The sequence below is a fragment of the Zootermopsis nevadensis genome, unplaced genomic scaffold, assembly GCF_977971745.1.
Source record: "Zootermopsis nevadensis isolate Lab colony 2312 unplaced genomic scaffold, Znev_1.0 Znev_ptg000002l, whole genome shotgun sequence".
In the NCBI taxonomy this organism is placed as follows: domain Eukaryota; kingdom Metazoa; phylum Arthropoda; class Insecta; order Blattodea; family Termopsidae; genus Zootermopsis; species Zootermopsis nevadensis.
Window position 1 is genome coordinate 14,674,854 of NW_028259134.1, and position 21,045 is coordinate 14,695,898.

The following is a 21,045-nucleotide window of genomic DNA, read 5'->3' on the forward strand; positions in this document are numbered from 1 at the left end:
TTCAAACTCACCAACATGAGAACCTCAAATCCTGTTTGTCTCATCTAGTTTTGGTATGAGTTCCTCTGGGTTCTTTCATTGGTAAGTGCACTGTCTTTTCTTTTCATATTATAGTTTTAATTACTGGGTTTTCCCATCAGTTTTTTATTATAAAACCAATATAATTTTGGCTTGGTTGTTTCGTAAAGAAGCTAAGTGCATGTCCAGGTGATTATAGTTTTCTCACCCCTGGAAAGCCTGCAACAGACATGTGCATTCCAGCTGTGAGTTTAACATGGCTATATTAGGAGATGTGTGTTACAGATGACTTGAATTCTGTGCTTTTGTGGCATTGTCAGCGTGGGCAACAGCCAGCCATAGTGTGTGTGGGTGTGTGAAGTAGTGTAGAGGTTAGCAGTGACCCTGCTCTATAGTGTGGGCCTTGCAGGTTTGTGGATTGGACACCATAACAACTTAGTTAAGGATGTGCAAAGTAGTGACTTGTGTGCAGCCTGGACAATGTAACTTTGATATCCATGAGTCAGATTAATTTAATTCAAAGGTTTCACAATGTAATCAATAATACAATAGTTCTCTCTTTCAATTTGTTATATGTTTTAAGAACCTTGGCTTGACATAGCTCTTTTTGGGATTACTAAATTCTTTGACCCGTCCATTGTCTGGTATTCAAAAGAACGGAGCGTTTCAGAAATTGGATCTGTTGCCATTGTCAGGTGAAAAGGAAAGGGGCATCTACTCACTGTGATTAAAGTTAGCTCTTTCTAATAGACCCAACTGAGTAGGTACATCTTCCATTCCCACCTCAGAATGGAAACAGATCCAGTTTCAGAAACGTTGTGTTTGTTTGAATTCCAGACGATGGACGAAGTCCGAGAATTTAGTAATCCCGAGTGTAGCACACCATCATCAGCTATTCATTTGCTGTGAAACTCAACATACTAAATATATTGGGCAACTCTTGCATATATTTTTGCAGCATTTGTTTTTAAGAACAGATTATATGAGTGTAATTAAAAAATACAGAATAAAATAATGTGTCTGTGAGTTAATAAATTGGATTATTATGGTTTATAAGCATACTGAATTGGCAAAACATAACTGATGCATGGACTTATTTATAACTTTTGATACTATTTTTACATATGACTTGTTCTGCACTTAGAACAAACATACAGAGGTTTATAAAGCAAGTTATAATCTCATTAGTTTTTATTCAATTTTGGAATTATAATTCATGAGATTCGCAGTCCAGGATGTTGAGTCATCTGTGTCCTGTCTTCAACCTGCTTGACCCTTAGTTGTTAGCATACCAAGTCCATCCAATGTTTTTGTGCAGTGGGGCACACATAACAGTGGCAAAGTGTACTGTGGCTAGATTTGGCATCTTCATGGTTTTATTGTATTAAAAATCTCGCATCTAACCTGCATTAATGTAATTACTCAGTATAGACTCACTATATAATAATGAAAAATTAAATTTGAATCATTCACTCAACCTTGACTTCTTGTCTTATTTTTGTATATGAGTATATTAATAATTAAAATTAATTTATTCTCTTGAATAGTCATGTACCTACTTGAGGTTTGTAGCATTTATGAAATGTTGAATTGAAACCTGTTTTGTTTCCTCATATATATGATAAGATTCAGTGTTGTTTAAAGGAGAGTACAGTTTTATTGTCATTACCAGATACCGGTCACCCATTTCCATTAAGGTTATTAATAGCAGTACCTCTCAATTATTATCCAAACCAAATTATACATTAATTGTGTGTGTTTGTTTATCAAGTTTAAGCATGCTATATATGACCCCTGAAGATGCAAATAAACCAAAGCCTTGGTATTACTTGTCACTCACAGGAGTTAGCAGTCCAATAATATATGTGTTTGGTTTCAGGACTGTGGTGGTCTTAGTCCTTCCAAAATTGAGGCGGTAGTATTCTTTATATAGAACTTTCATTATTCCAACTTCTGGTAGAGAACATAATTATTTTTATTAATACATCTCTTATTCTTTATTTTTATATAAATTTAATTTAAACTAAGATTCACATACAGTTCAGTTACAGTGATAGGTTGAAGGTTCCTCTTGTATTTTGGAACAAAAATATGGTAAAATATAAGTTACAGTTTTATTTCAAAGAGAATAATTTTAAACCATTTTCTGAGACTATCTTATGTGAATCTTTGTGTAAAAAAGGCAGCTGCCATCTTCCATGTCTTTGCTTTATCTTTGCCAATTTTCAGCTTTCTTCATTTGTGTTTTATGCTCCTACTTTTTTAATTCTGTGGGGTTCTTCCATGTAGCAAGAAAGGAAAGCCAAGGGTTCATATGTCTCATTGGTACTAAATTGGTAACTCATCACTGTTTTGAGTTGTAAAATAATTTGAGGGAACATTCAGAGTCTGATAAATGCAATTTTGTAGCATTTTATTAATATTTCAATCTGTGAAAAATATTCTAATTAAATAGAAAATGTTGATTTTGGTGGAGAGGGCTAGCATAACAATAATTTCTGGTTTAAAATTAAAGAAAGTCTCTCTTTGAGGGATAGTATAACTACAGATTTTGAGAAACACTTCTACTTATTTATGAGATTTTTCATTATATCTTCTGCACAATTCTTTATGTCAGAAGGTGTTAGATGACAAAATTCTGTATGATATCAGACTTTCCTAGAATCCTCAACACATCACAGGAAGAACACTCTTTATGTTCTTGAAGATTTTATCAGAACAATTATCTGTTGTTTATGAGACTTCAAGGCCTAAATAAGTTACATATTTGGTACCAGTGTTGGCTATCACTCACAACCTATACTCTCCCCATTCAACATGTAGATGTGTTTGCAGTATGCACAACTGTGCAATGCTCTGTGTGAAGTTGGCATCTACAAACACATTTATATACTACCATAATCAGAAAGAGCAATGATTTGAAACATTATTCTTTCTTCTCTCTAAGCAATGACATAAGACATAAATATTCGGGTCTTTCTTTAATGCTTGCTATTTAAAATGTTTAAATTAAATCAGTTACTCAGACTGCTCAAAACTTTAAAAATCTGTTTCTGGTCTTACATTTTTAAGGAAAGTTTTTTAATATTATTTTTAAAATGTAAAGGCATTGACTGATTTTGAGTTGAAACCTGATTTTGAGTCTGGCTGCATTTTGAACTAAAGTCATTCCTAATGGGTTAATAATAATACACATATTTTAAACTTTAAAATTAAGTTTTGTGAGCAGCATTAACTTGTTCGTGTTTAACAGACTGAAATTACTATTTGATTATATTATTAACAGTTATTAACATCTCCATTTTGGTTTTTCTTTATAATCTCTTTTCTTTTGTAATAGCTATACAAAGGATGAATATGAAAGAATTACATTTTAAATATGAACTATGTTTTGAAAAAATTGTTATAAGGATTATAAGAATCTAAAAATCCACATTTCTATAGAATGACCAACCTATTTACTCTTTAGCGGTAAGGGTACAGGAGCTATATCTTGTTGATCAAAGAAAACATAACTCTTGCTACTTCTTCACTTGATAAAAAGGAACTATATTGGAAGTCAGTAAATCATATTTCTAAAAATTGGCCTTATGAAATAATCATCTTCATTTCTTTAAAACTCTGTATGAAACACAGATGTTTAGAGCAGTACACCAAGAAACATGACTGGTTACAGTTAAAGAACTTAAAAACAACTGAAATGAACTTCAATTGTATTGCAAATATTCAGCAGTTTAGAACACTAGTGAAACAACCACATTCATTGTGAAGTTATCCAGTTAGTCAAATGCCTATAATGTCATTGCTTATTATATAGATGCTGGCATGACTTCCATCTGTTGCATGCTCAACTTGTGTCTGTTGCATGATTATTTATTTGAATGTATCATAGAGTGTGCCACATGAGCTTTGTAACAGCATGGGTTACTTGAGTGTTCGGATGTGTATAGATTATATCACCTGGTTACCATGATCAGCTAAATAATATGTTAATAATTTATTATTGTGTAAAAAAATAATTTTTATATTCAAGGGTTCTGAAATTGTACTCAGAAAAATGAACTTGAGCTCTCTCTTTTTCTTTTTATGCCTTGATGTTCTTGGAAAAAGAGACTGAGTATATTTTTGTGACAAAATGAATGGCTTTAAATCAGGTGATGTTCCTACATATATCCCCTTGCTGTTTGTAGCAATGTTGGGATTATAGATGAGTATGAAATAAGCTTAAGATGTTACAACTTACATGAGCTGTCTCCTTTTTTCCATCTTCATGGTACACTCTCTTACTTGTCTGTCTTTTTTTTTTTTGTTAAATTGTCAAACTACTGAAATACTGACATACATACTAATTTTTACTTTATTAATAAGTTTTCCTTGGAAATTATGCAACGTCTTTGTAGTCTTTATCAGATCTTTTATAAAAATTGAATGGTTTTATTCTTGTAACATGTTTAGCAACATACAGTATCTTTCATTTCAAAATGTATTCCTACTTCGTACTTAATGAAGAAGATAGATTAACCTTATAATAATGTAGTTTGTATTTTCATCATAAGTCACTGTGTAATGTCTAGATTAATGTGCATAAGTAGTTTGTAAGTCTATATTGTAGTTCTTACATATGTTACAAAAAGTACACATATTAGTGGGTTTGTGGAAGGTCTTAGCAGTCCAAACCAAACACTGAGTCAGTGCTGTCATTCTCATGCAGCACAGTATGTTTTGAAAGTTAGTTAGACAATAATAATTATTTGGCATTTATGAACACTTGCACAAGTTTAAAATTCAATGACATAATCTATCACACATTAAAATATGCACTGATTAAAAAGTGAAAATAACTCTTTGAAGTTCCAAGGCTGAAATATGAGAGCCAGTTAGTAAAGAACTCTTTTTTTTTTCTTTGTAACAATGTTAAGTTGTTTTGTGGGCAGCGATCGTCATTTTTAAACTGCCTCCTGGACATGGCGGCTGGCCAGTGGACTGGCAACTCCAAAACTGGGAATCTAGAGCCTGAGTTATCAGAAGAAACTACTCTGCTCTCACGTGGAAACACACAACGCAGGAGTGGCAGGTGAGATTTTACTGGCTTCCCACTGTGGCAATAATAGCTGCAATTACTGTATTCTGTGTTTGGTTATATCAGAGAGTGTTATAATATGATCCTTTATCATATATTTCAGGAATTTTATCATAGTTTATCCAGAAGGAAAAACATTATGATTCTTGAAGCTGTCTCTTATATTGCTAAAGCAGTAACATTGTTGTTTGTGGTGAGAGGTAGTGCGAATTCAACAAGTCCCATTTAGATAAATGAATTCTTTACACATTGTTAGGAGTAACAATTTCAGTGTCTTTTATCTTCAACCAGGAGAAAAAGAGAATCAAAAGTCTTTTACTAAGTAAGAAATATACTTTTTAACTTCCATAATGACCTTCATTACTAAAGAAATAGCTTTCACTTTAAGTAAATATTTTTAAATTATGATACACTCCATGGCAAAAGTAAGGTTACAAAAATTATAAAAATGGCTTGAATACATTTAGGACTGTAGAATTGTATTAACTGTTAATAAAATATGAAATAATAGCGTGTGAAATTGACTTTGTGACATCGACATTTTTGGTTGTGTATAGCTTGTACACAACAGTTTAAATTAAGTGTGAAGATTTCAGGTAAATCAAAAGTATCTTAAAGCCATGGTCATTATAAAGATTTTTTTTAAAATATAGAGTAGGCTAGACATTTTGTAATGTGAAAAGTATCCCTAATAATCTGATGAATTCGTTTGCTCCATTCACGTAATTCCTTTTAATGCTTTATAGTAGCTTTAAATAAGGAGGACTCCAGTGACAGAGAGAATTTAGAATTATTTGTGTGTTGGTCTAGTTCTTATGCCCTTTCTGTAAAATGCCTGGGGATTTGGGAATGATCATATACCACATTGTGTTCAAATGTGTAGTCATCTGTTTCAAGGTTTTAATTATATTTTAAGGACACTGTGGATGTAAGAGTATACAAAGGGGATACAAACATTTCTCTTTCTGTTTGTTACAGGACTAAAAAGGTGAAGGGTGTTGTGGTGCCACTTGGTGATGTACTGGGTTATACTGTATAGTGGAACAATCCTAACCTAAAATATAATGGCTTTATCCAGAGCTCTGAAACTAAAAATAGCTAAGAGTACATGTTTCAATTAATCATATATGATGAGAAATTGAACAGATGAACTTCATCCTTTGCTTCTGGTTGTTGCACTTCAGATACTGTCTCTGTTGCCATCTGTGTATGAGAGAAAAATTATGGAACAAAATTTATGGAAATTCAAGGTTATATTAAATAGATTATTATTAACAATGCTATTTTGATGTCAGTGGTTGTAAAGCAGCAAATGAGATGGGATTATGATTATGAATAGTGAGTAGGTAAGAGTTTTGAGATGGCATCCATGGCTTATTTCAGAGTAGTATGTGAGGAATCACAATTAAGATAGCTGACAACCAACTCAGATTTTATGCTGGGTGTCTCCTGACTACAAGTCTACAGTGTTATTGCTACATATTAGTGTTCAGTTCAGTTAAGGAACTGATTGGTTTGTGGGTTACTTAATGGCACTTTTTTTAGCAGCATGAGTTATAACCTATAACATTTAATATTAGGAGGATTGGGAATGAGAAATTGGAATGGCTGTTAAGGGAAGTAATTATGACCTGTCATAAATTAACATCCAAGTATTTGTCTAGAAGGTCTGAGGAAAACCTTGAGAAATCTAAATCAGTATCACTGGTCTTTAAGCTGAAATTTAAATCCATGGCCCCTCAGAAGTGAAACAAGTGTTAACCTCTCAGCTCTAATGATAATTTTTCAAGAATAAAAATAAGCTTTTCTCTTATGTTGCTTCAAAGAATCTTGCCTAAAATTTGGATTCTCTTTCTCAGATCAATTAAACGGAATTACCTTGAATATGTTATATTTTTTACATGCTATTTGTAACATTAATCTCTCTGTTAAGGCATTACAGAAATCATTGTTTATTAGTAAATTAACATTACAGTCAACAAATTCTGAACTACTACATTGTTCAGGCCAAGTGTAGAGTCAGAAGCAAAGCCCTAAATGAGAACTGAGGTTATGAAATTGTGCTCATTTGTTTGTTGGTACTAACGCACATGTCAAAGGCAGTGATGGCATGTAGCACTGGTTGAATGACAAGTGGCAGAGAAAAACCTGTCAGTTCACCAAAAATCTTACATTGAATCTGGGCCTCTGTGTTGAGGAACTGTTATACTGAGTTGTGGAACAATCCACATTTTCCATAGACTACAGAAAAATCGTTTGACTTTAGATTATAGAAACAGAGGAATGAAACTGATGATTAAAAGAGCCTGGATTTTGTCATGTTATTTTCCTGTACTCAGGTGTTGCTAATATAGGGGCTAGGCTGCAGTATGGGTGTGGCATTGATGGTAGCATCTAGAATGGATGGTACAGATGTTATGTAAGTTCTGGTACTGGTAGTGTCTAGTATTTGTCATGTGTTGGAATAAGGGACGTTAATGTTTGTGTCTGATGGTGCATTGTCACCCCCTCTACTCTGTAGTGATTCTATACCTGAAAATTAATTGTTAAGTTTAAGTAATCATGTAACTAGAGTCCAGATTTTATAGGGTTAAAAACTGCACCGTTTTACAATATTTTGTTTGATATGTGGCATTATTGCCACAGTCTTCTGATAAATTTTGGAATACAATACATTTTTTTCAACCACAGTTTTGAGCATTTATTGTCATCATCATCATTCATTAATATTTCTACAATAATTGGTAATTTGTAGGTGTTTAAGTGAAATATATTATTGTCCATTCTCATTATGTATTTTTACCACGTTTTTGGTCCCAGTTACTACACAAGTTTTAAATATATGGGTATATGTGACCGTAGTCTTGACAATTTAGTACAACAAACATTTAATAATATTCTATTGTGACAGATATGGTAAAGTTTAAAGGGGTTTTATCAGTTTGTTCAGTATAATGCATTGAATTTTTTTGTTAGTCCTTTGGATCTATCATAAGCACTTTTTATATTTGTTTGAGTTTCAGAGTTTTTATGCCATATTTTTTAATATATTTTTCTTATAAAATCAAAATAGTTTACATATTGTGTTTCCTCTATGATACATAGAGGTATTCCGCTTTGTAATGTCTTTATTGTGCCTATTTTAATATCTTTTGTTGCTGTGTACATAAGATAGCTGGACTCTAGTTACTGTTATAGTCAAATAGTGCTAGACCTAGTAATTCTAGAAGTACCTAACCACAAAAATTTACACTAGTTAAAAAGTACTTAGAAATACTATAGTTCAGTATCACACAACTTGGAAATCTACATGAGATATATAGGTACTGTAACTACAGTCTTATTTGTGTACTGGATACTTACATCAATTGAAAAATTACATTATTTGCCCAGATTTTTTTAATATAAACACTTATCAAATCTCCCCCCTTTCCCCACCCCTGTTAAAATATGTAAAACATGTCTTGTTATTATGATCAGCGAGAAGTTAAAATAACAGTATTTTTAGGATGATCTTAAAATGAGATTAGCTGTTATCAACATATCACCTGCATTGGTTGTGAATCCCTAGGCTGTGCTTCAGGTGAGAAGGAAAATATGTTGAAATAAAATCAATAAATCAGTCTGAAATAAGTATGTTGAAAAGAAACTGTTTCACTTCTACTGAACTGATGGATTTATGGTGGACTCAGCTGGTTGTTATCACATGACAGTTTACTCAACAAAAAACATACTTAAGAACAAAACTGTCCTAAATGTGGTGGTGATATTTACTCCACTACAGATGTAATGCTTATGCCATCATGATTCAGTCACCAGAGACTCTTATATAAAACTGAGGTCCCCATTTGCCTGTTGTGAAAATGAGACTGGTGTTAATATAGTAGACACTGGATGAAATGCATTACCCATTGTGCCCTAAATCCACAGTAAAAATAATTTTGTCCTATCCTGTTCAGCTTCAAGCACCAGAAATAATGAAAGTGGTTGAACATTTCAGTAAATAAATTGTAACTTTATCAGTTTAATTTAATACTACTTTCAGCCTAGTTCCTTTATGTAATAAGAACAGACAGTGTTATAATATTATATCCATATGTCTCTCCCCCTGTTATAACTTTTGAACTGTTCGATGGAGTTTAAAGAATCTTGGTATGCGCATCTTGCCATTACATGCATCACCTCATTTGTTCTTCATAATTTCCGGCTGTCTGTAAAACTAAAATGGTTGTCATGTGTAGTGTTTTTGTAGAATATAGTACATGATGACTATAAGAAATCTATATTTAATCTTTCTGTTTGATGGTGATAACTAATTAATCGTCAGGTATATATGTGTAACATTTGGTATGTAAATATATCATAAACACAGCTGCAAATTCTGTATGAAATGCCATTATATTACAAACATGGTTATCTTCATTAGCGTTATTGTTGCAGTGGGATCAGACTATGTCTCAGTGGAGCTGTAGCCACTAATGCCCATTATACATCCCCCAGATGATATATGATAGAACGTGGAGCAACAGTGGTATGATAATGACATGGGGAAGCCAAAGAACTTGGTGAAAAACCTGTCCTAATGCCACTTTGACCCTCCATAAATTTACATGGATAGCCCAGAGCCTCCATGGTGAGAAAGTTGTGATTAATCACATGAGCTATGACATTGCAAGACATGTTGATCATGCAGGACTTTGGTGTTACATTTTACAAATTTAACATAATGATAATGTGTCCTAATATATGAAGAAATTATACATATAAATGAGTAATAAATTGTATAATTGCTACTATATAGTTCCCACCAACCTCACAATATATAAATTTAAGCATTTCAAGGAGAGTATTGATTGTTAGTTATTTCCATAACTTCTTGTTTTTTATGAATGTAATTCCAGTCTGACAAAATGTTCTTTCTTCAATATGTTGCTGCTTTGCAGTGATGAAACAAGTGTTATCTAAACTGTTTTTATTGAAGTTCTGTTTCAAAGCTTAACCTGAAATTATTTCATATTTTTCATGGCAGGCATATGGAGTTGCACAGTGAAAGAATAATATTGATGCCTAGTAATATAACTACTCTTATAATTATATAAAATTAAAACTAGCAAATTCTGTCTTTGTAGTTAAGCTTAAATTTTAATGAATGCAACTAACTGGAGAATCTTGGGGCTCAATGTTGTGCAATGTGACTGGTGCAAATTGTGTGTGTTACTGTTTGAGATGGCAAACCAATCATGGAAGGGAACTGTATTATTACTTAACTTTAGTTTACTCTAGTTCATGTGAGTAGATTATGGGAACTCCATCCATTTCCTTAGAATTATTTAGAATTAGTTCATAGTACTTACATAGTTTCTATATTCTGGTATAGCTTGTGTTTTTCAATGTGGCCTTCTTACAATATTTAGTATATTTTCTAGTTGACTGAAATTTGGTTACATGTTAACACATTAATATGTTATTAATTTATGTAACACAAATTCTTTATAGGGGCAATTAGAACCACTGATCCAAGCAAATAGAAAGTTCATAATAGTATTTTCTTCATGCATGTACTTTATCCAGTAAGAACAATAGGCTCATTATTAAAAAGAATGGCATCTCAGTTATTTTTGATGCTGTAGTGATTAATAATCTATACAGAATACTTGACATTTAAAGCCTTGTGGTAAAATTAAATAGTAGGTTTTATAGTCAGTAACAATAAATATATTATGAATTTTTCCCCTTTTTTATTTTTTCTGTACACTGTAGAACCAATCAGTGAATTGGATTCATCAAAACCCAATAAAAAGTGTTTTTATCATGGGCTAAAAGCTTGAAACCTGCACTAGATTCCCAGGAAGGAAAACCGATAAAATAACAAAGTGTTGCCAAAAACTATAAAATATCTATCATTTTTATTTAAACATATCAATTTGCTATTTTAATTCTGAATTACACTTTTTTTCCTGTAAAATGTATTGTAACCTTAAGTTCTCTTAGCATAAAGGTCCTAAAACCAAACTGTTATATCAGAAAAGACAGGGACCTAAGTGTTAAAGGTTGATTTCATGTTGTGTATAACTACGGTAAAGTGGCACCCTACATAATACCATTCAAGCTCTTTATTACAAAATTCATTGATACAAAGCATAGTTTATTAATCAGTAAATTTACTATTGTAGCACTATTACATAATCATATAGATTTCAAATAATACATCTACATTCGTATGTGAATTATTTATTTGTTTTTATAAAAAAGGGCATAATGATTAAAAGGCTATTAGTGATAGGAAATAAATAATTGATTTAGCTCTAATCAGGGTTTAGTAACATATTTTTAATGCATGGTAACCAGTATTTTTCAAGATTTGGGCCATAATGTCCATCCATCTTATACAGTGCAGTGTGGGATACTCTTATTAGCATATGTATGAGTATAATCCTTGTATTTATGTTATAGCATAACTCCCTATTGTATGTATTTGAGAGATGTGCAGTACATGCTGTTACGTAGATAAGTTAACTGCATTAGTGTGTTCAGTTAGAAAATCAGTTTAATGTAATTTTGTGCATGATTCTTGTTGCATGCTCTTTTATTATTATATTTCTTGCATGGCACTGAAATGTATTTATAATAATGTTTAATCTGTTGTTATTTCTTCATTGGCTACCTAGGATTTTTTATTGTGTTTAACATTACTTTCTCTGTTCTGTTAAATATGAAAATTATTTTTATTATACATATAGCCCTATGAAGAGGAAATTTTATAATATTAAAATATTTTTATACCCTGTTTACTGTAAGCAGAATAATTCGGTTTATGAACATCAGCTTAATGTGATAAGTATTAAATATGGTAGTTTGAAAATTATGCCATTCTTAGAATATTGCCAAATAATAAATTCAGAAAACTGTTACAAATAAATACTGAAGATAAAGCAATTACTTATGATTCCAATATAGTCTTAATTATTGTCTGTAGTTTCTTCACTTACCTGATTCATAACTGTAACAAAAGTAGTGAACGGCTTTTATATGTAACAAATGTAAATGCTTATTTATGTATTGTATTGGTAATGGAGACATGTTTTATGCTGTCAGGTGATGGAGAACATCATCAGTTCATGCCACCCATCTCCTGATTCCCTCCCAGACCAACACCTTCATCCACTAAGCTACCCAGGGCACATGGTACAGTCCAGGTCAAGATCACCCAGTCCAAGGTAAATGAACTGATCACTTCGCAATTTTCTGTCACAGTGGCATAAGAAATTTATTTATTAATACTTTCTGAGCATGAAGCAGGAGTACTAAGTACTTGACCATGATGTGTGAGGGTATATTTATCAAACAATGTATTAAATTGTAAAAAACACAAAATAGTGTAAGTAATTTATTTATCTTAAACTCATGAGATAAGGAAATTGCTATGAAATTAATCATTTTAAGTGAATATTAACCCTTCAGTGGCAGCCGACCTCCAATCCTGGCATAGACGTCATTTTTATCACATGATGCTGGCTTGTGTACGTAGTACAGACCAGGTATATGGAGTTTAAATCACTCCACTTCACAGGGTAGATGACCATTAAATTGCTGTCATCACTGAAAGATTGAGAAACAATTTTTTTTATGTAGGTGGAACCTTAAACAATCTTGGTTATTTCAGCAATCTTTTAGTGAAAATTTGGTAAAAATGCCTCATGATAAAGGAGAACATGTGCACTGTTGCTATAAAATTCTGTGAAGTAAAAGTATCCACTATAAGGTGTTTGTTACATTTTACACCAGCAAAAACACTGGTGATATGTATCAGTCTAATGTTAAGTGAATGTTACTGTACTCATTTGTCAAACATTTATTATGTGTTTTGTAGCAGAGGAGGACATTCACCAACACCAATAGGGAGAAGCCTGGGTGGCCAACACCATGACGTGAGGTTAATTGACACCGTGTCCAATGTTGTGGATATTGTAAAACACGAACATGCTCATGGTCATGGTCACAGCCACAACAGAAGGCAAGACAAAGGTAAGCATTCTCCCTTTTCATCAGGGGGTGTGAAATCCTTCCTTCTTGTGAGTCTCAGATTTGCAAACTTTTAACAGAAGTAATTTTACCACATCTTATTATTTACTTTACTGTGTCATGTAGACACCTGGAAGGATTTCCTGCAAAGACCATGACTAAGTCTTATGACTTGCAGCAAAAAACTGAGCATCAGTTATTGGTCTCATATACCCCCCATCAATTTATCCCTTTAAATTATTTTTATTGTATAGAATACTGGTCTCTGTACAACGTTAAACTTACAGTTTATTTAAAAAACTTTTAATCAGAGGAAATCTACTTCTAAGATGTCTACTATATTATGAGATTCCATTATATGTACTTATTAATGGAAAGAATTAGAACTTTAGTAAATATATTATAGCTCATTGAGATATGACAGGTTCTATCCATCATTATTGTGTTATTATAAACTTATGTAATGAATACGTGTTAGGAACATATGGAGTAATGCAAAAATACATTAAAATTGTCTCTGAAATACTCATTTCATAAGTATAGCACATGAAGGGAGAGTATTTCATATTGAATCCTGATAAATATGTAATTTAAATATTAGTCCTAAAACTTTTCGTTGTTAGGACTCTTTCCATCGTCTGTTTTCAAAATTCACGACGTTTCGGAGGCTGGTTCTGTCTCCGTCTTCAGGTGAGAGGTATCCAGTCTGTTGGGTCCCTTAGAAAGATCTAGTCTCTGTCACTGGACCAGAAAACGACGAAAAGAGTCCTGACAACGAAAAGTAGCTGTAAGTAGGTGTAAGCTAGAATTGAATTAAATATTAGTGCTTATTTCTAAGAATTAATTCATGTGTCCAATTGGTTCTTAAACTGTTCTGTACCTCACAGTTTGTTTTTTCTTTGGTCACACATAAGGCAATGATTTTACCTACATATCAAAATGGTTTACCATGATGCAATTTAAATAACTTTTTATAATTATATGTCCCTGATTTGGCAGTGCACCTAAATTCACACCGAGGACATATTGATAAGGAGTACTATATAATTCTGTATATATTATTACACAGTAATACTGTACTGATTTATATATTATTAGAACATATTTTTGTGTCTTTAGAGCTATGTTGCTCATTACAATTAATGCCAGTTTTATCACTCTTTACTTCAAGAATATCCCGAAGAAGATGGTATGATAAAGTATCTATACCTACAATATTATGTGTGTATTGTAAATTTAAATTATTTATCTCTTTATTTTTTTATTTCTCCTTCCTTCATGTAGAGTAATTTTCCATTTTCTGAATTCTACAATCATGCCATGTAACCTGCATTTTCTTTGTCATGCTTAGGTATATGTTCTACAAATAATGCTACATTTCATATCAGTTTGAAATTTAGTTATTCTGTGAAATATTGGTTTTTCATATGTAAGGTACATAAGATTTATTATGTTATGCTGCTTCAATAATTAAGGTGGCTTGGAAGTACAGGTAGCCCTCGATTTACGCCGGGATGCGTTCCTGGACGAACCGACGTAAACGGAATCTTCGTAATTTGAAACTCTTTTATAATGTAAATCAACGGGAAGTCAATGGCATGCATTCCCAGCACCCAAACATTGACGAGTAATATAATGGCATTACATTTAAAGCTCTGAAATAACGTAAATAAAGTAAAGGGAATTTAAAAAATATATTTTATACACTTACAATCGGCAATTCGTTGGTCCCCGCGATTGACTGCGATTCTTTCATGTGATTGATGTGTACAGTCATCTCAGCTGTTATGCGATAGTTGCTTTCATGTAAGACGCCGACCTATAGAAAATCGCGTAGTAAAAATAACCCCGGTACCTCCGTAGAGATTAAATTAGTCCTTTGAAAGTTTAAAGCGCCAGGAAGGAAATTGCATAAGAGCAAACTCGCATATGCAAAAGTTTGCATTTCACAAACAGCTTTTACCGATTCATCGATCTCATTGGAGCAAATTCGCGTTAATGAAACATACGTAATTGCAGAGATGACTGTATTTATAATTTGTATTCTTAATCAGCGATGTAAGAATTACGATTTATTAGAAGAATCAGTACGAGATACATTGTAAAACGTTATAAATAATAGTAAAATACATTTTTTCACTTTTTGACTTGCTGGTTTCAAATCGGTGTTATTCTGAACCGGCGCAAATCGAGGGCTACCTGTACACGGAATATTAAATGTTAGCGGTTGATACATTATCCTCTGCTTTAACATAAATAGGCAGCAGTGTCACATAACCACAAAGAATATACCTGGGATGTACTATGGGTGGTCCTTGAGTCCTTGTAACAGTAGCATACTGCTACAGTTAACACAACCACCAAGGAGCTCCATAGCACAGGGATTTAAATCTCCTATTCCCATGTAATAAAGGTTAAATTATTTAAGAAATTTAAGTACTGATATCTATGAACAATATTTACATAAAATTCAAGCTGAAATGTCAAAGTCTTTAGTAAATTGTAGAAATTAGGAGAAGATTATATTCTGCAAATTCCCGGTATTACTTTATATTGTCTCCATACAGTGCCACAAACAAGCTGACAGTATAAAACATAATTCAGATGACTTACGGTTTTGTGAGCTATGCAACAATGCTCTGTAACAAAGAGAGATACTGTAGGACTGACATTAAATCATCTTGATGTTAGTATTATATGGAGGGATCATTAATTCCTACCTACCCATACACCATTTAACAAAGCTAAGTTTAAAAATGCTCTCATAGTGCACTTAAAGTGTCAGAAGTTTAATATTTTATTAAACTAAAGAACGTGAATAATTCTCTTGACATTCTTATAAAAGAGAAGTAGTTTGTAGTATATTATTTTGCACAACATATTGAACTTGAGATTCACTTATTGTACATACAGGTCTATTGTTACAAAACATATTGCACTACAGATATATTACACAAAGTACAATAATTATTTTCTTTTGTATTTCTTTATATTCACCATATCAAAAAATGTTTTGAATACAAATTGTGTCTTAATGTGATAATAAATCTACTACTGCCACTAGAATGCCTGATAGGGTTATAACTTACTCTGAAGCCACCTTAATTTGATTATTGGTTTAGTTGTCTCTTAAAACGCAGTATGGTGCTGTTAAGTTCAACCGTTGATTTTAATTATATCAATCAGTTCATAAATGAATAATACACAATAAAATATACACTCTTTTTAATAGAAATGCCAACATTTTATCTTATTTACTTTAATTTATTTTTAATGATGACCAATATTAATGACTGATAACTGAGACTGATACAATTTTAAATTATGTTTCTTTTTAAAAATATTTTTTTTATTGAGTTTTATCACATGGTACGATTTTTTTAGGTTTATTTTATTCCAGTACATATATGTTTTCATTGTGATATACTGTTCATAAATTTACAGTTTGTGATCAGTAGGCCCATTTTAAATAATTTAAATTGAGGTTTTGTTAATGAGCTGGTATATTAGTAAATGTAGCATTGTTGAGAAGTGGCATATCATTCATGGATAGCTGTGTCTCAGTCTTTCCTATGAGCTCTGTATTCCATGAGATCAATATGCTGACATTGTAAGAAAGGTCTTTACATCTTTGCTTCATTACATTCCCTCCCTTGTCATAAAAAGAAACTAAACTTGTGTTTAACTCATATATGGGCTTGATAGAGTTCAGTGGTTATATTTTCTATAATCTTAATGTGTAGATAGATCTGAGATTTGAGGTTCTCGTGGCATTGAAGGTGATGATTGTGATCTTTTGCGTTGTGCCACAATATATAGACTTGTAGGTGGTTACCAACGTTTTGACATGGAACATTGAAGTTCATATATTGTTTCCAATGAGCAGGTTGGAGTAACATCAATGTATCAGATGTGTATTTGAAGAGGTAACTAATCTGAATTTTGTATGAGACACTTTCTGTTCTGTTTGAGGAGTTCTATACTTTTCCATCCTTCAGGATAAATATTGGGATAGGTCATGACTGTTTCTTATTTGTTTGTGGTTTATTTAAAAATGCTTTTTCAGTAGCTCAGACTATATAGCACCAAATGAGAGGTTGACAGTGAATTGGAAAGGATGTGGAAGGAAGCAGTTGTGTCCTAATTTAAGGTACTATCCCAGCATTTGCCCAGAAAGACTGAGGAAAACTATGAAAAACCCAGTCAGGGCCAAGATTTGAACCCAGTACCTCCCGAATATGAAGCAGGAGTGTTAACCACTCAACCACGACATTTGGTATGACTGTTTCCTCTGTAATGCTTTCCATTTCACCATACTTGACTTTCCTGTTATATAATTTTACGACACACAACCTTGCAATTGATACATCACCAATAATTTCTCCTCAGTGAACTGATTCAGTCATTACATTTTAAATTTAAATTGCAATCAATTAAATTAAAACTGATGTTTGTGGTTCTCATGGCCAAGAAGGTCATGAGCAATTAAACACATGAGATAAAGTGGAATGGAATTAGTTCCCAGTATTAGTAAAATTCTGGTTCTGGTGTTGATTGAAAATAGTATTTTAATATTCTCTTAGAGTTGTAGTTAATTAATTAACAACTACTCCAATCTTGTAGTACATCACTTAAATAGTCAATTGTTATCACTTCCTGCTTCTTCATGCTGTAGCCATGATATATTACATCATTACCCAATGAACATAAATGATGCACAACATCTCATAATTATTGGTGCATTCATTGCCTCCTATTGAAAGTGAAGGCTTTGCTGGTTGAGGTAGCAGTAATATTCTAGGTTTGTGCTCGAGAGGTGTATTGTTTGAATTTAAATTAGTTACCATCTATCTTAATAGATTTTTCATTATTTTCTCAGTCTCTACAAAGAGTTTCTGGGACAATACCCTGAAATAAATCATGACTTCTTCCTTCCTTCCATATCCTTACATACTCACTGTCATTCATGGACATATTAAATGCTGTTTAACATCTTTAGCTGAAACAGCATCATTAAATAAACTTAGAAGCAGTCAGTGATCACATTGTAAATCGAGAAACTTTTCTCAGTATTTTAATTGAATTTGATTGGCATTGAAAACTACCAAGTCCACTTTTCTTCAACCATTTTAGCATGTCAGTGCAATTCTTTTTACCTTGGAGTTTGTCCTTACACATACAGAGTGGTAACCTTGAGAGCATACATTTTATTATTTCTTTATTTCAAAAGCATGATTAGGAAGCAATGTTAATATTGTTTGATGAAAATTTATTTTTTCTGTTTGTGTAGAAGATATGTGAGTCAGAAGCATCACACTGTATGCTGGTAAAGACAAAATGTAAAAATTTCCACAATTTGCAGGCATGTTAACAACAACCAGTTTTCCCATATTCTAGTGATTCACGTATGCCTATTTATATCCTACACCTATTTGTATCACATCTTGATGTAATATTCTGCTCAAGATATTCACACATCTAATTTCACAAGCAGATAGTTTATAAAAAACTGCATGACAGTCTGAGATTAATGTTTATTATTGTTATTGTTGTATAATGGTACTACTATTCTTTGTAACCATTTTTGTTATTCTGTACATCATCATGATCGTGATTATGAAGCCATGATAATGTATTTTGTCTAATGTATACTGCTGTCTCATAGTTTCATAACTACTCTTGTGTTGAGACCCATTATTTTAGACTCAAGGCAAATTTTGAACATTAACCTCCCTCATAAATAAAAAGTACATGAAGAAATGCCCAAGCATCCCATCATGAGGTGTATAGGAGAAATAAAAATAATTCCACATATTTTTAATATAATGTTATGTGAAAGTGAGGTTAGCTTTATGATGTGGTCAATTTGCTGCCCCCTGCCCATACTAGGAATCAGACTCAGCTGTCCAGTACGTAAACAGAAATAAAAAATAGCTATGAAGATATTAATTTATTTCAAACATTAAAATAAATCACATCAGCTTGTAAACTTCCTAGAATTCTTTCATCATGCACAATCCTTTTAGGTGCTTTATGACTTTCTTGACAGTTAACACTAGTGTGGATTGTATTTGGTTTTTGGCACATTGTAGATGTGGGCTGCATCTGCCCCACCTATTTAGATTTTATTTTATCTTTTCTATAGCTGATTTTCTCTTCCTGTTTTTCCTTTTATTATTATTATTTTTATTTCCTTCTCATTTTCCTGCTCCTGTCACGTAGCTTGCACCTTGCAGATTTCCAACCCCTCAAGTCCTTCAAAAGTCCATTTACTCTCTGTGCTTCTTTATAAAAGTTTTGTACATGGTTTTTCTTATATATTTTAATTGAAAATAAACAGTGTAACAGTTTGTCAAGCAGAAGCTGCAGATTTATCAAACTGCCTGCTTCGAATACTGTAGAAAAAATTTCAGCTTCAGAGGACTCAAGAATTTTGTGTAGTATCATGGAAGACATCCTTGAAAAGAAAGGTGTTCACAGAAATTAAGTTTATCTGCCTTCTTAATTAAAAACTTGTTTATGTAATAGTATTTTGGTATAAAAATGGCTAACAAACCCTTGAAAAATGCAACAAAAATCACATTTTTAGTAGTAACCATAACAGATTATACTTATATTCATGATAAGGTTAAGAGAATTTAATTTCAGGGATTGCTTACTATCATTCAGTTCAAAATCCCATCTACTATCTAAAGACAAAAATATGGAAAATTATAATTTTGCTTTCTGTTATATTTTGGTGTGAAACTTTATCTTCTACCTAACATAATTACATACACTGGAGTGTTTGAAAACAGGGTTCTGAGGAAAATATTTGCAGTCAAGAGAGAAGAAATAACAGTAGGATGGAAAGAACTGCATAATAAGAGGCATTACAATTTGTAGTCCTCACCACAAAATATGAGGGTGATTAATTCAAGGAGGATTAGATGGACAGGAAATGTGACATGCATTAGTGAGATAATAACTGCATACATTTTAATTGGAAGAGACTGCTTGGGAGGTCTAGGTGTAATGAAGGACAAAATTAAAATTCATCAGAGAAACTGGGCATGAACATGTTGACTGGATTCAGTTGGTTTATTCTGGTTATGGTCTCCCATGAAGACAATAATGAAACTTCTAGTTCCATAAAAGGTACTGTGTTTCTTGACCAGCCGAGTGATTATCACAAACTCAGGCAGGATCCTGCACAATTGAGTTGGTTGGTTGAGTGGTTAGATGATTGATTGGTTGGTTGCTTGCTTTTTGATTTCCTGCTTGATTTGTTGTTAATTACTTACATGGTTAGTTAATATTAGGATTCATTTTGTTCTTATGCACAGTATTTGAAAAGAGATTAGTTGAAAATGCACACAAATAAGGTGTTATGTCTTTAGGATAATTCATCCTCATGGGTGTGTAGACATCTGTAACAGTTAGCTAGTAGTTACTTCAAAACATTCAGATGATGGTCGGTGGTTCTTAGGAATCAATATTATTAAACAGTAGTCATTAAACAGTAGACCTGGCAGGCCAAGAATCTCCTGGCTTCAGAACCTAAAAACTTGGTTCTCGATGTCCACTGGAGGGTTGTTTCAAGTAGCAGCCAGTAAAGCTCAAATTGCTATGCTGATCACCAACATCCGGAACGGATAGGCACTTTAAGAAGAAGTCAGGTTGACCGAAGTACTTGCTGTCGTAATGAACGTATCACTTATTTGTTGTATCACTACAGCATGCTATAAAAGCCAGTGGCCTGTACAAACCCATATTATTCAGAGTTTAATCAAAATAAAAGATATACAAAGGAATCATTTGCCAAAAATGAACTGACTAAACAGTAAGGCATTTTATTTTACATTAAGGTAATCCATTCACATTCAGTGGCTTTGGTTTTATAGATTCAGAAATATTACCACATTTTGAATTCAAATTATATTTTA

The 21,045-nt window shown here is 32.5% G+C and overlaps 1 protein-coding gene across 22 annotated transcripts in view; it reads left to right on the forward strand.

Moving 5' to 3' along the window:
* cac (calcium voltage-gated channel subunit cacophony) overlaps window positions 1-21,045 on the forward strand; it is a 289,078-nt gene that overhangs the window by 260,032 nt on the left and 8,001 nt on the right. For 14 of the 22 annotated variants that reach the window (XM_087350471.1, XM_087350455.1, XM_087350452.1 and 11 more), the window contains 4 exons: window positions 4,953-5,092; window positions 6,077-6,086; window positions 12,194-12,315; window positions 12,969-13,123. In XM_087350471.1, coding sequence (XP_087206597.1) covers window positions 4,953-5,092; window positions 6,077-6,086; window positions 12,194-12,315; window positions 12,969-13,123 — 427 coding nt within the window. Of the gene's footprint in view, window positions 1-303; window positions 428-1,897; window positions 1,975-4,952; window positions 5,093-6,076; window positions 6,087-12,193; window positions 12,316-12,968; window positions 13,124-21,045 lie in introns of those variants that run through there. The other 8 variants (XM_087350513.1, XM_087350485.1, XM_087350526.1 and 5 more) reach the window with 6 other exon arrangements.